The 18,587-nt window shown below is 33.7% G+C and overlaps 1 protein-coding gene across 2 annotated transcripts in view; it reads right to left on the minus strand.

The window, feature by feature from the left end:
* Positions 1-10,434, minus strand: part of LOC106464694 (collagen alpha-2(IV) chain-like) — a 168,913-nt gene extending 158,479 nt beyond the window's left edge. For both annotated transcript variants that reach the window (XM_022392462.1, XM_022392464.1), the window contains exons 1-2: positions 10,150-10,434; positions 9,910-9,955 (exon numbers count right to left, since the gene is read on the minus strand). In XM_022392462.1, coding sequence (XP_022248170.1) covers positions 9,910-9,955; positions 10,150-10,241 — 138 coding nt within the window. In that variant the 5' untranslated portion in view covers positions 10,242-10,434. The remainder of the gene's footprint in view (positions 1-9,909; positions 9,956-10,149) is intronic.
* Positions 10,435-18,587: the final 8,153 nt, after the last annotated feature.

Here is an 18,587-nt window from a genome sequence, read left to right on the forward strand (position 1 = left end):
AAAAGTTGGCGGTGGGCGGTGATGACTAGCTGCCTTCCCTCTAGTCTTACACTGCTAAATTATAGACGGCTAGCGCAGATAGCCCTCGTGTAGCTTGGCGTGAAATTCAAAACAAACAATCATTTCCTCATACGATAAAGGAATCAAAGCCACAATTTCAAGTACAATTGGAATAGACGTCAACGCAGTGATATTCCATTTCGAAGGTCCATCCACCATCAGTATGGTCAGATGTTTAATCCTGAAAAGAATACCTAGTTTTACGACAGCGGAAGTCACGTGACGCTAGTAACACGTCATGAACTTCTAGCAGGATCCTGTCCCTTCCTGAATGCTCTAGCGTTTACTAGTTTTCGGTATTCTTTTATACATAAGACGGTCAAGACGTGACGGCAACAATGTATTGTGTAATTGAACTGCGGACAGAGAGAGACATATTGTTGTGTCGAGCACGTGAGACGTTCGTTGTGAATTATAGCGTTTGTTATAGCGCGACTGTTGAAATTAAGTGTATTGCAAAGTTGTATTCAGAAAGAATAAACCAGTTTTAGTTAAGAAAAGACTTGTATCGGTAAAGTTTCTTCGGAAAGAATTTCTACGGAAAATTAACTAACGACCAGAGACGTAACAATATTAAAATTATTGTTATTGACGATGATTACTGTGTACTTACGAATGTTTCTTTTGTATCAGGCATTATTTTGTTTTTTAATTATTAGGAATTTTTAATGAAAGTTCTCTCTGTACAATTCATCATAGATTTTTGGCACTTGCACATAAAATGCAGAGATGTGTGATGCGCTAGTGAAGAAATAAACCATAAGGTTAAATGAAGACCGGCGAAAGATCAAGAAAGTGAAAATTTAGTGAGTGATTAACATTTCTGATTACGTTTTTCTTAACATTCATATGAGGTTTTTTACTTCCTAGTCAAAGTTTTGTTTAAAGTAACTGAGATGAATAGAAGTATGATTAATATATTGAAAGGTATTTAAAATGTTATCATACAGTTGGCTGAACATTAGCTTACATAATTACGTTTAATTATAGTTTAGGATGTATTATACTTAAATGTGGCTGTCATATACCGCTTTTTAGTGGTATTAAGTTAGTATTTTATTGAAGTATTTTTTCGATAGTGTAGTAGCTAATGTCCTTATATTTCGGCTGAACCTCCTATTTTTATGAGGTAAAAAATTATGCTTATATGGTTATAGCGCAACTGCTTATGGTATTTAACGTTTTGGATGTTTGTGGCTTATATTGGAACAGCCATGCAATTGTTTAAGCCATATTTCATGCAAAATTACTTCCAGATTTAATCTCATATCACCTATTTTTTTACAAATTCTCTGAGGGGCATGCGCCGAGATCCCCGTAGTATTAGCACGCTTTGCATGCTGATTGTGCGTCGCACAACATGCGTTGGCTTTTAATCTCATAAATTAACCCCCCCCCACCCCCTCAAACATTCTGCGTACGGGGCTGGTTAATATTTATTTTCGGTAAAGTAATAATAATAATTATATAATACTAGCTTACTTGCTTAAAGAAATGAGGTTATTACACTTATTTTCTTGAAGTGAACAACTGTGTTTATATGAAAGTATAAAATATATGTATTGTAAATGAACGCCAACACGTTAGAATATAAATGAACGTAAAAACGTAACCTACAGGTTAAGAGCTTTTGTCGTTTGAGTGAACTCATTTTCAATTATTAGTTCAAATATAATTACGAGCTTAATAGTTTGAGTGTTTTTTAAACGAAAGACTATCATTTTGAATAATAATTTATCTACTAAAAAGCAACAAATATTACTATAAGTGTCATGATTTATGTGATGAACGAACACGCGTTTTCCCGAAGTTGAAAGACTGCAACTATCACGACTTATAATACAGCAAACTAGAAAACCGCTAGTATAAACTTCAATCTTCTACATTTTAAAGCGGCTTTACATGTCGTACGCGGCATGAACATCGTGCACGCTTGTTAACAGTTGATTATAAAGATTTTCATTTGGTATGTGACGTTTGTAAAGCAAGTGTATGTAATTTCGCATAACTTCTAACATTTGTTTGTTTTTTAACGACGAGATAGCTTTTCTTAATTTAGAATTAATGTAGCATAGAAATATAAATTTGTTAGCATGATGTTGCAAATAAATCAATCGAGTTTTCTATTTTTTTCATTATTTAAACTCGGGAAACCTGTGAAACGAGTGAATAAGTTAACTAATTTGGGATTAATTCCAATTTTTCTCCGATTACTAATTTTGTTTGTTTTGTTTTTTTGGATGAAAGCCGTAATTTACTAAAGTCATAAAAATATTTATAAAACTACCAGTTCAGTTCTTTCCAAAGCATCCATTGTGAGTCGTTGATAAAATTTATATATTGTCCAGAAACATGTTATGTAAGCGGGTGGGATGTACTTGAATATCTTACACCGTATTTCACTCTTACTGGTGGGAATATTATTCACACATTGGAGTTACCAGTAACCAAATTTTAAACCATATGTAAGCACAAAAATGACTAAATGTTTGTTTACCTTATCTATGTTTATATCATATTTTAATTGGATAACATCGAATGTACTTCACAGCATACCGATACGTAACCGTGTACAAGTTACTGTCATGCCGCTTTCAATTTATTTTATGTAGTGACCTAGTTTCATTAGTAACATATTGAGTGACAGAATATTTGTATATGGTTCAGTGTTATACTTTGTGATAAGGTGTTCTATAAATGTAGTGAACGATTAACCCAATTAACTTGACTAGCATTCAACATTCCCTAAAAACATTTTTATAGCAAAATCAATTCCATGTATTTCAATTGTCTAAAATGTATTATCTCTGCATATTTATTGGTACGTCTGCGGACTTATACCACTTGAAACAGGGTTTCGATACCCGTTATGGGAAGCTCACAGAGAGCCCTTTGTGCAGCTTTGTGCTTAATAACAAACAAACAGCATTAAAAACTCACAATTTCTAAAAACAACGATTATTTTTTACACAATTCTATAAATGAGAGTGTTTCCAGTCTTAGAATTATAATAGAATACAAATACCTTTCTGTACAGGGTAAAAAATCCGATGAGACTGGAAAACACTCTCATACACTCTACATCTTTAGATGTATATCACTGCGTCATCCTCAGGAGTGTAATGTTTTGTTATTTTAGCACAACCTAGAAATTTAATTAGTATAAATATACGTGCAGCTATTGAGATAATTAAATATAATAAAAATTAATTTAAATTATTGAATAAGGATGATGGATCCGATGGAATGTCAGTAGACGGCATAAAAGTCTTTAATATGTAAATTGTTGATCTGGTAATGGTATAAATAAGTGTTATTTTTTACAAAACATTACACTTCCGAGGTTGACGCAGTGATATACGTTGAAGCATTTTGAGTGTATGAGACTGTTTTCCAGTCTCATCGCGTTCTTTTTTTTTTTACTATTTTTACCTGTACAGTAAGTTAATTGTATTTTATTTTAATTTTGAGACTGGAAACGTCTCACTTTTAAAACTGTGTAAAAAAATAATCGTTGTTTTTTAAAAATGCGAGTTTTTAATATTGAACATTACACAAGTGCCAAGGAATTTTAAAAACACAAGACGTTTTAAAGCTAAGCGAGATCCTTTCCAACTGAAGAAGGGATAGATAGGCCTTAGATACATACATTTTGAAACTCAAGTGAGATGCTGTACATCTGAACTGGTTAACTGTTTCAAATGTGAAGTAATTCAGTATAGCATTATATAGGAAACTACAGAAATCTTTAAAGAATATTGCACTTATATAATATGAGAAAAAACTGCACTAAAAATTCAAAACACGTTTTTTAAAACCTTTACCTACCACAACTTTGTTCAATCGGCCTGCAGCCCCTTTTCTTACTTATATTACAGTATATTTGTAACACCAGATACTAAGATATTAAAAGATTATTACAACAATGAACATAAACGTTTGTGGTGTAGATGTGCCTATTTGGATGCGCACATCTATTTCATTCGTAGAATGATACCTGTAAAGTCACAAAAGCATGTTGTTGTTTTTCAAGCTGTACTTGATTTCAACGATTACCATTTTTAAGAACCCTTATTCACACATAATCAAACAAACAAAAACGAAGCGAATGGCGCATTTAACTCTTGTCACTAAATGCGCAATATCGCTGACGCATGTGTGAAGAATGTATGTTCAATTTATAATCAATCTCCAGGGGTTGCTACACCTCCAGTTGTATTGTTTTAGAGATTTTTTCCTATTTTAGGGCATGATAAAATACCCAAAATTCATACGTATCATATGCTAAAAGTATTGGAGTCAAGATTAACTAATCTCATTTTTAAAAATGGATATGTTTTAGACTTGTATGGAATTTGAACACACAATATCCTCAAACTTAAAGCATATACGAAGTGTATATTTGAAATAAAAATAAACTTAAAATGAATAAATGTTTCAAATTAAATTTCATAATGACTTTCATAAGCACTTTCAACACCAGACTGAAAATTTTGTTGTTTTTAATATATAATAGTTTAAAAATACCGAGAACGTTACCAGCTAACAATTCTCATGAAACTAGGAAAAATCAAAAGCACTACCTGAGCTGCAAATTTTAATTGCCATTGTTTATTTATTTTTGCTGTATTTGCAAAGAGCAGACAGAGTCAAAGATGATTAAACTATGTATGACAGTAGGAAGCTCAAGATAAAATTACATATAGTTATTCTAAAACAGGTACAAACCTTCGAAAATTTAGTACATTATATTATAAAATTCTATTTGAAACATTTCTGACAAAATAATTGTTCGGTATAAAACATAAACCTTGAAAAAAGAGGGCGGTATAAGACAAACTTTACATGATGATTTTTTTGTTTGTTGTTAAGCGCAAAGCTACAGAATAGTCTGTTTGTGCTGTGCCTACCACAGATATTGAAACTCGGTTTTTAGTGTTATAAATCTCCAGACTTACCACTTAGCCACTGGGGAGTTTACGTGATGATAATCTCTGAGTAAGATTTGTGAGTAGCTATTTTCAACTGCGGTACGCCCGTTTAGTGTCTATAAAAATGTTCGAAAACAACTTTGATCGGTTACAGAAAGGTAAACATTAATTCATGACTAGGCATGCGCCTCGTACGTCTAAGTTAAGAAAGTGTCGGATCTATCACCAGAATGAAAAACAGTCCGGAATCAAATCTGCAAGGCGTGGTATTGCCAGGTGGTTAGGGAGCTCGACTCGCAATCTGCGGATCGCGGGTTCGAATCCCCGTCCCACTCAACATGCTTGCCCTGTTCAGCCGTGGGGGCGTTATAAAGTGACTGTCAATCCAACTATTCGTTGGTAAAAGATCTGCCTAAGAGTTTGCGGTGGGTGGTGATGTCTAGCTTTGCGCGAAATTCAAAGCAAACAAAAACAATCAAATCTGCAACGAAAGCAGTTTAATAATTCAAGTTTTCTCTTTTCAAACGCTGTTCGATTTGTAAGTCGTTTAAAAGAGTATAATTCACGCCAGGGATACTTCTGAGGGGCCGACAGACACCCCAGTATTTTCCGAAACTCTTTCTAATCCAAGGCATCTTAACAAAAATATACCTCCTTTCCAGCAAGTATGTTTTTAATCTCTAGCTTAGGAAACAGCAATGTATTTGAAATGTCTCAAGTCGATATTTGTAAAACAGCAAATTTCGGTGTAAAGATTTTAAAAAGGCCTTTCAGTACTTTAGATATGGTGCTTTAAATGTATTAGTTATCCCACACCTATGCTACTGAACTGTGAAAGGAATACAGAGTTTTTTCGTTAGTCCAAAACGACGAGATGTTCTGGCATTAGCGAAAGAATGTTAAGAAACTATGTTCGTTAATTCCGTACTTTAAAGAATGGAGTTCTTCAGAATGAACGAATGAGATGTTCTGTAATCGTTCTTTTAACTCGCATGTACGATTGAAAATTTGAAACAACACTCGAAACCTTCCTTTTCAATATAGAAGATTACCCAAACATTGATAATAAGCAAGATAAGTGATTTTACGATTGTTAAACAAAATCAAAATATGCCAATTTGTTCATATTATTATTATTATTAACATTATTGTTTCACAAACCTACAGCACAATCGGCAGAGTATTTTGCATAAAACCTAGACTGATATACTATATGAAACGCTACGAATATCCATGACCTATTCAAAAGTTGATTATTTTTCACTAAATGTTGATTTACATGGTTATAAACATAATAGATGCGATGTTGTTCTGAGCTGCTGCCTTTGTACTCGACGCGTGTTTATACAAAACCTCAGGCACAAAGCCACCAGCTCAGTAAATAATTACCTTAAAAGACACGAAGCTTTATTTAAAGCGATGTTTTAGACGTATTTATTTTATTTGAAAAGGCTGCTTTTCTACTGATAAACTGTTATGCATGCTTAGTGGAGGCATACATTTGCTAATAGCTGTGCATTATCAAAACCAACATACAAGATTATATAAAATTGAGAATTTAAAATCTACAAATAGGGATCACAAAAAAGTAAGCAAACAAGGTTGGAGATATACTACTTACAGTCTGCTCAAGCTATAAACCCCTATTATGACTCCACAATAAAATTATTACAAGTGATATCTACTTTAGTATAGGATCGCACAGGAATTTTGCAAAAAACTGAAAGAGTATTTTTAAATTTAATTTGATCTCCTTAATTTTCACTTTCTGCTATCAAAAAATCTAGTGTTTTCCTAGCATGTGCGTTGATTGTAAACTACAACTCGTGCATTTTCTAGCACATTCATTGGAAACTGCCAAGTGAAAGGTTCCAGATTTTGCTGTTGCATATCGTTACTCGAGTCGCTATTGTTCATCGTTACTTGTGTTTGCTGTCTCTACGTGGATTTCCGCGACTATATTTCAGCAATTTTTTAACATTGGACGATTACCATAGTAGACTTCCCTACTCAGATACGTGGTGATTCTTTCTACTGTTATACTTAGCTGAAATCGTGAGTGCATATTCAGTATTTATTACCACAGCATATAGTACTATTTCATATTGCTATTTTTAAATACTTGATGTTACCGTAGCGATTGTAAATGTTGTCGATAATTGGCGACTTATGCTAAGTGTGACACTGTTGTCTATTTTGCATGCATTATTTGTATCCCTTATTCCAGCAAATACTAGTGCACAGCAGCCTGTTGAAAAATATACATATGTGTCATGTAGACCCTACAAAGTAAGCATGTTACTGAGTCTGTTTACATTGCGTTAATCTGTGATGTATTATCTTGGAAGAAACAATATTCTGTTCTGATGAGAATGCTTTGTTGCTGCTCTTCTTTTGTTACACTACACTGTGACACTGATGGAAGCCGATCATTGAATTTGTGATGATACAATCTTTGCCTTCAAAATGGTCATTTGAGAACAACTTTACATTTTGTTTATTGTAGTTGCATATCAGTACATGCGTTTATTCTTTGTTGTATAATTGTTATTTGTTTTGAATAAGTTCAGTTTGGTGGTTGGGTGTGTGGAAAAAAATGCCAATGCAGCAGTAAACTGTTGAAAAACATGTAACATTCAACTGAACGTATATGCAGGTATGTAGCTTAAGATATATTCTCCATAAATAGACATTGAAAAACTTAAGCAAGATTAGTAGAAATTGTTAATTTAAAAGGGAATAATAGGGATCGTCAAAAAGTAGAGAAACAAGTTGAATCAAAATGCAAAGATTATGTTTTCAAGCCAAGAACTAGGGACTTTTAAAAATTTAAACAAACAATGCTGGGAATAGTGTCTACATTATTTTCTTAACTTATAAATCCTTATTTTGACTCCACTCAAATTGATAAGTACTGTAAATATGGAGTCAAAATAGGGATTTGTAGCTTGAAAAAATAATGTAAACACTATTTCTAGCGTTGTTTGCTTATGTTTTTAAGAGTCCTTATTTGTAGGCTTGAAAAATTATATTTGCATTTTGATTTAACTTGTTTCTGTACATTTTTGACGATCCCTATTCCTCCTTCTTAAATTAACAATTTTTACTAATATTGTATAAAATGGCAGTTAATAACACACTATCGACTAGAATATAGTGCCTTGAAAAAGTGTTCACCCCCTACCATTAATGTCAAATTTTGATGAAATAATGTAAAACAATTTAATGAACTTCTTTTTATTTAAAACTCTAATGATCAAACGTAATACTATTATGTGTGAAGGAGATTGAATGTCAGCAAAACCCCGAAAAAATATATATATATATTGACATTTGCTTGGTGGAAGCACCTCAGGCAGCAATTACTGCTGTCAATCTTTTTGGATAGGTCTCTTCCAGCTTTGCACAATGGGATGGTGTAATGTTTGCCCATTCTTCCTGGCAAAATTTCTCCAATTCTGACAAGTTCACTGGGAGTCGTTGATGAACTGCAATCTTCAAGTCTCGCCATAAATTTTCCTTTGGACTCAAGTCAGGACTTTGACTGGGCCACTTCAAGAGATTTACTTTCTTCTTTTGAAACTACTCTAGTGTGGCTTTGTTCTTGTGTTTCGGGGCATTGTCCTGCTGAAATGTGAATTTTCGACCCACTTTTAGATTCTTGGTTGACTCAAGCAGGTTTTCCTCTAGGATTCGCCCTTACTTTACACCAACCATCTTCCGCTCAATACTGATAAGGTCTCCAGTCCCTGCTGATGAGAAGCATCCCCATAACATGATGCTGCCACCACCATGCTTGACAGTTGGGATGGTGTTGACTGTGTGATGCCAGACGTAACGCTTTGAATTTAGACCAAAAGGCTAAATTTTTGTCTCGTCTGACCACAAAACCTTCTGCCACGTGTCTGTGGTATCCTTTACATCCTTTGTCGCAAACTCCATACGAGATTTAAGATGATTCCTTTTCAGTTATGGCTTCTTTCTTGCCACTCGCCCATACAGGCCAGCTTTGTGTAGGGACTGGGATATTGTCGATGTATGAACACCGACTCCTATCTCAGACATGAAACTTTGCAAATATTTCAAAGTCACTGTTGGCTTCACAGTGGCATCTTTGACCAGTTTTCTGCTTGCCCGGCTGCTTAGTTTGGAAGGGTGGTCTGATATAAGTAGTGACTGGGTGGTATGAAGCACATTCCACTTCTTCCTTACTCAAAGGGATAATCAATGACTTTGAAATTTTCTTGTAATCTTCTTCTGATCTGTGCTTCTATACCACTTTATCTCTGACTTGTTTGGAAAGCTACTTGGTCTTCATGGTTGGTTTGTCGTATCACTATGAGTTGTGGCTTGAACAGGTTCATTTACTCTGAAGTCAAGTTAAACCACTTTGATTACACATAGACAGGAACCATTACAGTAATTTTGTGACCTTTCAGATTAGTGTGAATATTCTAATTTTTTTTGAAAATCTAACTTTCTTACATAATATCTACGTTTTTTAGCTTTCTCAGTTTGGAGTAGCTTGTGTAAAATCTAAATATACAGTCACATTTGAGAGTTTTCGTCAACCGCAAAATTGTTTTGTTATTAAGCATTGCCTTTGTTACTTTTTCTGTCTTCAATTGTTATTTCAAATTATAATTCAATTTAAAGACAATCATTCAGCAACAAAAAATTGCAGCATTTAATAATCATAATATAAACAATTATAACGTGTAATTAATTGATACTCCTAATTTTATCTATTAATTGTTATTTTAATGTATTGTACTATTTTGCTCTCTTACGTTATTTGCCTGTCACCTAACATTCAATAAGTTTTTCTTGAAGCCCCCTTATTAAAAACAAACTTCCCCAAATCAACAACCGCCAATGATTCACCTATTATATAAATAAATGTACAAAAAGTACTTACCGCTTTTATTGCTACGATGTTAAGAATAAAGAATATAAGGCATAACCTGAAAAATAACAAAAAAAAGAGTTAATATATATATCATTGATGAAAGTTCATTTTGCAGCGTGACTTTGTGTAATGAAATTTCGTCATTATATTGAATTTTGTATATTAGAAACGTTGATAAAGTTGGATTTTATAAAAACTCAAATCATGTCCAAAGTAACTATACGCACTATTTACACATAAGAGACTTACCATGTACTAACTCTCACAAACGATCCATATCTCGCAATTGTTGCTGTTCTCCGGCCTTGAAAAACCTCGCGATATCTCTGGCCTATAGACATTCTACACCTTTTCAGTCTTAGCCCCTTGTGTTGAAGGAACGTTAAAAGGCATAAAAATAATGGCTAATTTAGAGATGAAGATTTTTTTCAGCTCTAAGAATATCCCAACTTCTTACATATGTAGTAGTCCGTGTTTATGCACACTTAAATGACATACACATGTGCAGAATGCCTCGTGCCTGTCGTGGTAGTACACTGGCTGATAAATGAACTTTAGAAATCTTTAGCTTCAAAAAAATGTTCTAACGTGTCATGTGACGTTCTTGAGATTTCTCTTTCAGTTCGATAAAAGTAAGATTATTACTGATGATAAATACAAATCAGAAATGTTTTATTTTCATTGGATAATAGAATTGTATCTCGTTCACCGTTAAGAAAAAAAAAAACTTTAATTATCTATCTATACACTGATTCGTTGGAGATATAACTAAATCGCAAAGCAACTAAGCATAATCCCTGCAATTTTCATATCTACAGACTTGAACAAAGTGAAAGTAAACTTTTCAACACACAAATCTTTCAAGAAGACTTTTATTAGTGATAGAGAAAAGTCGAAAGAACAGACAAAATCGCCTAATATTCTTTAGGATTTGGTCTCCTTCCAAGATATAGTTGAACAAGACTACCTTTACTTTAAAAGGTGTTTAAAGCACAACATTCGGAAGAACAAAATGTTGTAATTATATTATGTTCATTCGTAGGACGGCTCGAGAAAATTTATTTTAGTCTGGTTTGGTGGCCTAAGCAAGCATAACTATTTTTCCTTCGATGAGAAGTGACGGATAAAATGCATTTGATGTGGGTATTGTCCTGTTTTCTGTTAACGCTTTTACGTTTTCGGTATGGAGACACGGCGGTAAGTACACTGCTGTTTCGTGAGTATATTACAGATTTATTTAGGAAAAGTAAAACTGAAAATATAACCAATGATGTAGAGACCTATGTATTACTTGATTTAAAAAAAACCCATAAAAATACAGTAACACTAATACTATTGCTTTATGAAAAATACAATTTATTATAATCACGCTCTGCCAGCAAAAGTCGTTCGTACCATCTTAACAATTGACTTTTGCAACAGTATTCACGTGTAGTGTAATTCAATACTATGCAACAATTGAGGTTAAAACAGTAGTATTCACGTGGATTACGTAGTTCTACTAAGCTTGCAATGATTTTAGTATTTAGTATCTCTATGCCTACAATTATTTAGTTTAAAAAGCAGTTCTCAAGTGCACCATGTGGTAGTTCTAATCTTGAAACAGTGGAATTTTAAACTAAATTATTTATTAATATAAATACTAAAATATTTTTTATAAAACAGTTTTGAAAATATATGTTTCAGGTATCGTATTTAAGTGTTAATTTGCGATAAAACTAACGTAATTTCTTTGTTTTCAAGATGAAAATATCAATTTGTATGTGTTTATTTTACGTGGTATAAATGTGGATTTTTGTTCACGTGACAAACCAAGAGTTACAGGATTCTATACAAACCGTGCACATGTTTTATCAAATAATATTTCTCAGTATGCAAATACAGTAGAAAATATAGAGGTGCGATAACTACAGTATGTAAACACCTTTTCTGTCACCTTGTGTATCCTTACGAACTATATAGAACCGCAGTGATAACGTGTAATTGCACTGGATGGCCTTTTATGATTACTAATAACACTGTAACATGTATTTATTAATTGGATTTCAAAAGATATACATTTCACAAATATTGTGTGCAATGGAGTAATGCATATCCTGTCTAGGGTGATTCAGCACTAACAGTAATCGGAAGTACATAGTGCTATTTATTCTAACATAATATTTAATATGGTATTTCGTCATTTCTAGATATGCCGTGCAGGTCTTATGAAGCATATTTCATTTTCACCTTCAAACGTGAAAACAATACTTATCGTCATTTAAATATATAATGATATTATTAGACTACATAACATTACAATTTGTTCGATATGTTTGTACTTTTTACCTAACCAAAAGTGAAGTGGAAGAAACTTTGAAACATGAATTTATTAATTCTCAATATTATATATATACTATTTTATTAAATTTGGAAATTATTCCACACTAATGAACTTCTCTCTTCATTACGATGTGCATAAAAAAAATTAAATTGAATGTTAAGTCTCTCTAATCACAGACTAGAGCTTTCATTAGATACATTGGGCCATTGACTTTGTAAAAATGTTTTACAGAAAAAAATCTTCATTTCTTTAGTTGCCTAATTAGCATAATGTATGATTGGTGAGAGTTTGTTCGAATATTTGCGCACATGGGTTCTCTGCGCAAGCAATCCCTAATTTTGAACTGATAAAATAGAGGAAAGGCATCTAGTCAACAGTACCCACCTGCGACTCTTGGACTACTCTAATTAAATAGTTGGATTTGCTTGTTGCTCTTATATCACATACACAGACCCAAAGTGTGGAGCACACTTTTGCAAAAACGGTACGCGATCCATCGACTCTTGGATGTACAAGCTTACCACATATTTCCCACCCTCTTAATTAATATATATATATATTTAATTTCTGTACATGTTAAGCATGTATAGTATAGAAGGCCAGTGAAGGGGATCACTAAATTTCTTTCACTCAAGCTCCTCATACTAAGTATTTAGTTAGGGTATCACATGTGCTTTCTTTTATTAAAATAGATATATGCAACATAGTGCATAGTATGTAGAAAACGACACTAACGGTTTCTACTGGTAAGTCAAATAATGCCCAGGGATATAAAATCCCTTGTTTTGCAAAAAGAGTGGTCGTCAGTCACGTGAATGACGTTTACACTATGAGAAGAATAACATTTTTGCTTCCCATATAAAATGTCACGTTCTCTCAGTGCGGAACAACACAACTGAAAACAAAAGAGCTCGCAGAAAATTACCATGAGAAATGAAACACTTCAGTAAAGGTACTGAAATACAATTGCCCTTTGAAATTGATTGTGTTTGTGAGTATTGAAATTAAAGATTGTTTCACTGTATAATTGTGTCCACTCTCTTTCTTTCCTTCAGACTTAGTCAAAGTTAAGAGAATTTAGGTTTTACTCTTTAAATATTTTGGCGACTTCCATATTTTAGTAAACATGTTCATTTTCGTGTTATCCTTTAGCATACAGTGTACAAATAGAACATTCTGACTGACTCGTATAGTTTAATAATATAGATATATATATATATACATAGAATAAAAAATTAATTAATTTTCGCCTTTCAATTTCATACCTGTTTTTTTTTTAATGCAGCTTTAATACAATGTAAATTAACGCTAATCACTATCCTAATATAAATCTTACATCCTGTTATATAAACTACTCTCAAAAATTAAAGGATACTGAGGTTTTAATATAATTTATTCAAAACCTGAAAAGAAGTCACAGAGAGACGTTCGGTACTGACAGAACTTGTTTATTATAAATATCACACATAACAAATACCAAGCAAGTCGAAGAATTCATGTACAAGTAACAAAAAAAAAAAGCAAAATTAACGAAAAATGCCAATATCCAGAAATATCAAAGAAAAAATAACTTATTAAGATGGATAAACTTAATAAAATGAGACTGTAGTCCTCTTCTATTGTTTATTATTTCTCTGCATCTGTTTCCCATAATGCTGATGACATTCCGAATGACTTGCTGGGGCAGCACATCTTACTCCTGGATGTGGGCAGCTCTGAGCTCCTGGACAGTCGTGGGAGCAGGTTGTTTGTCTCTAACTTCTCTTCCTACCAAGTTCTGCACAAGTTCAATTGGACTTAGGTCAGGTGACTTAGTAGGCCATTCCAGTACATCTGTTCCTTCATCCTGAAAAAATGCTGCATGATCCTGGCGGTGTGAGTACGGGCGTTATCCTGTTGATACACGAACTCATTTCTGACAGTACCAGCAAAAATGCAAATAATCTGTAGCAAAACTCATCCACGTAATGACTTGCTGTAAAGGATCCTTCATCCACTACATAGATGTCTTTATGCCCCTGTATGCAGATGCCACCTCAGACCATGATTGAACCACTCTAAACACATCATGGTGGACGATGTTACAAGCCGAATATCATCCACTTTCACGTTTCCAGATCCGCACACGTCGATCACTTGAAGATATGCAGAAGTTACTCTCACCTGTGAACAGTATAGGGGTCCATTGCTGAAGGATCCATGTGACATGTTCCTGGGCAAACGCCAGCCGCGCTTTTCGGTGCCTTGGGGTTAGTAAAGGGGCTCCAACTGGTATCTGGACCATTGAGCCCAATACACGCAATGCAGTTGTTTGTTGAAGCTCGTTCCTGAGGCCCCTAGTGTTGCTGTTGCGGTTTCTAAGGGCTAAATTCCACAGATATCGGTCGTCTATTTCACGTGAAAGCTCGTCTGCGACCTGAACTGGCCTCCTGGTGTATTTTCCTGTGGCCTGGTATCTGCACCAAAATCTAATGACAACGAAGTGTGATTCTCCCATGATCCGTGCCACTTCATTCTGAGTGCGGCCTTCCTAAAGCAGTTTCAGTTAATCGATTTCTAACAGCTTTTACACTTTTTGCAAAACTCAATACCAGCATAAAAAATCCATAATCCTAGCATTATCTCAACAGTAAATACTTTCCTAATCAGTAAAACCTAGCCTTTTGCTTTTCAGAATGTGGGTCATTTCTCATAAAGGCCTTTTATATAAGGAATCATTTGTGCATAAACTTGTAAACCCTAGGTAGGATTAATATAAGCCTTAACAATAAGCATGCTAACTTTGAAAAAAATATATTGATCACCTAAAAATATACAAATTTAAACAAACCTCATTATCCTTTAATTTGTGTAAGTAGTTGTGTGTGTGTATGGAATTGTTAGAAAGTTGTTACGAGTGTTATAATAGGGTTCGACATTTGCGTCGTTTAGTCGGATCTGACCAGTTAGGAGGCCAGTGAGCCAACTAGAATAGCAATAAAAATAATATAATTGGCCCAGTAGAACCTATTAGAATTTCAAGTATTCTTTTTTTCTATCTTACCTTATTATCAAATTTGCATTCCTATACTTTTTCCTGAAATAAGTTACGTTTTCGTTTCGTGGTCCACTGGTGGAACAGCAGTAAGTCTACAGACTTGCAATGCTAAAATTCGGGGGTCGATTCCTCTTGGGTATACAGCAGATAGCCCAATATGGCTTTGTTATAAAAACACACACAAACTTGTCTTGTGAAAGTTTTCTTTTTACTTCAATCTCTGGAAATCCCTAGCCTACTTTTAGGCATGATGAGAAATCCCTATAACGTCTGAAATGAAAAGGGGATTCTTGGAACATATGAATAGCGGAATCGATCTAAACGAAGTGTGACGTATGTTAATATTTCGTTGGAGAAATATCTTACCTTTTAGTTAGTATTATTTGTTATGTATTTATTTGGAAGCTCTGATCAGGTCTCACAAGCTGGCTGTACAAAATGGAGGGACAAAGTCAGATATAATAAAGTTACTGTAAAGTCTCTGGAAAAGCAACGTGAATATTTTCATACATTTCCTAAGTTATACATAAATTTCTGACTTTTATGAATAAGGTTTTTTGTCTAAACTTAAAAATATATAACTATTGCTCATCTTTAATTTTAGGTATATTATACAATACAGAAAACTAGCTGATATACCCGTTCAATGCAAGAAGAAGACATAGGGGTGCCAGGACATGTTTCGCGTGTCTTTAAGCATCGATTTGTCTTCTTCGCTTTGTTTCTTCAGGATATTCATTTGACTGTCATTTGTTTTTCTTCAGCAACAATTATTGTTATCTTTGCTAAGCTTTTTTGATTTTGTAATACCATCCATGTATCTACCTTTTCTCTCTCTTGCTATACGATGTTTTATTGCGCTGTTTCTGAACTATTTTTACTTTTATCAGAATTTTAGTTTAGAATTTATTTCATAGATGGTGGTAGAAGTGTTCAATTGAAAGGAAAAGCTGAGGTGGCTTGATGATGTAAACGTCATCTTTTAATTCGAATGTTAACCAAAATATCAAATCCTTGATTTAATATATAATGGTATTGAAAGAGCTTGCTGTGAATATGGTCATTTATTTTAAAAATAACAAAATCCTACCTTCATTGGGATTTGAAATGCACGACTTCCACAGGAGATTTGAGCGATGTAACTACCGAGCCACTTTGACAGACAGATTTTGAAATCCAATGTTAGCCAATATTAATCTAAAATATTATGGTATTCGCATTTTTCCGAATTTTGAGAGAGCTTGTTCTAAACATGATCACTTATCAGTACAAAAATCTAAAAAAAAATCCCAACTCGTGTATTCGAACGTGAGACTTCTGCTAAAGCTTCGAACGCTCTAATCACAGTGGCAATTTGAGTGTTTCAACCAAATCCAGTATGGTAGTTAATTGGGTTTAAAATATTTCGAGCCCCTATGGGGCAGGAAAGATAACCAGGAGCGGTCAGAAACTATAGTTCCTCTTCACTCCACTCGCGAAAAATGATTAAGCTTTAATGTGGATGCTGAAAAGAAATTTGGGAGGGTGGGGCTAAGAGCCGAATTTTTGAAAAACGAGAGGTTTTGTAATAGAGGATTGAGTTATTTGAAGGTTTGGATGATTATCTAATGTGAATGTTGGGTGTGGCACGATCGTGGCGGAAAGTGTCTCAGGAATAATTGCAAGAAGTGCAATTTGAGTGTTACCAACAGATACTGGCTTATATATATATATGACAATGCAAATAAATGATTTTGTTGACTGAAATTAAGTGAAATCATCTTCAGTATTTAGATATAAAAACGAGAATACAAATTATAAGTTTCAAAATGTGAAAACGGCGTATGAAACAAAATTAGTATTAAATAACAAATAACTAAAATATTTCGGTCATGTCGGAATTTAGAGAATTAATACAGTTCAAGTTTATCAGTTAAAACAAATGATAGTGTCGAGAATAAGTCGTTATTTTCTGATTTCTAGGGTTTCTTGGATCAAACGTTTCACCTTAGATTGTGATAAAATTCATAGTTAGATCTCCGTGACAGGCTCAGCTCGGACAGCCAATTTTTAGCTTTTACAAATGAGTTTTTTTTGAAATTATAACCTTAAACTAAATATTAACAAGGTGGTTGATACCATTTTACTGTATTTAAGAAACATTCCTAACCTTTCATTTCTAGACTTCTATTAAACAGAAACTCTGAAAGCGTTTTTGAAATATAGTGCAGTAACATTTTATTGATCTTTTTCACAGCTTTATGGGTTTCATCCAGAGTTTACCTAATTTTTTGAACTTGACCTAGTGATTAGTGTGCCGGACTTTGAACCATGTCCTTCTTGTCTAACCAAGAGTCTTCAAATGTCCACTTCTTGTGATGTGGTTTGTTAATTACTGGTGATAAACTGCAACTACTTAAAAGATTTGCAGAATCAGAGAAATATATATGGATATTTATCTAACTTACACTTGCAATGATACTATACTAGGCCCGATTTTAAAAACATAAAGAAGGCTTTCAGCCTTAAGGAAGACTAACTAATTAATTTTAGATAGTCTTGTAAATTATAATATCTTATTAGTATCGCACAGTAGAAAGTAGTAAAGAAATATATCACTGCAAGTACTCAAATTAATGGCTATAACTCTCATGACTCATCGCCAGCTTAAGGAATACTCAGAATTGTCCGTCATTTGTAGGGAATGTGCAGGAAGTGTAGAAAAGAGTTAATGTATCAGACATGATATTCAATACTTTTTATGTCATTATTCAAGAATTTTATTTTATTTTCTACGTTCTGCAGATTTAGTTTGAAGTATTGTTAGTTTATCCTACTTTTTTACCATGTTCATACACATCTAGTTTAAAATCGAAGTAATTTCAAATTCATAATCTAGGCCATAAAGTGCCTTTGAAAATCGTTTCATACTCAAAATTTCCAGGTTTTAAGCAAAATCGCTTCAAATAGAAACTGTAAAGTTTAAGTAATTTCATAATTTAACTCCAATCGAATTTGAATAATCTTTTTCTTATTCTTTTACTCGGCGTTTCTTCATTGTGACAACGTGAGTTTATAATCACAGACGTACGGGGTATTTATCAGAGGGACGGCTGTACAAATTTTGCCCGAAGGACTTTACGTGTAAGAAACTTCTGCTACCAGTTAACGAAGGTAAAGATTGCCCGAATCATCATAGTTTCTGGTTATAATTTTACTCGAATGAAAACTGAAAATTTGCCCGAATGGCCGTATGTATTGCAAGCTAGGGGGTTGCCCCCCTGCCTCGTACGCCTGCGTTTACAATTCTCTTAAGAATTAACCTTAGCATGAAGTAACCAAATTCAT

The sequence above is a fragment of the Limulus polyphemus genome, unplaced genomic scaffold (genome assembly GCF_000517525.1).
Source record: "Limulus polyphemus unplaced genomic scaffold, Limulus_polyphemus-2.1.2 Scaffold1721, whole genome shotgun sequence".
Lineage (NCBI taxonomy): Eukaryota > Metazoa > Arthropoda > Merostomata > Xiphosura > Limulidae > Limulus > Limulus polyphemus.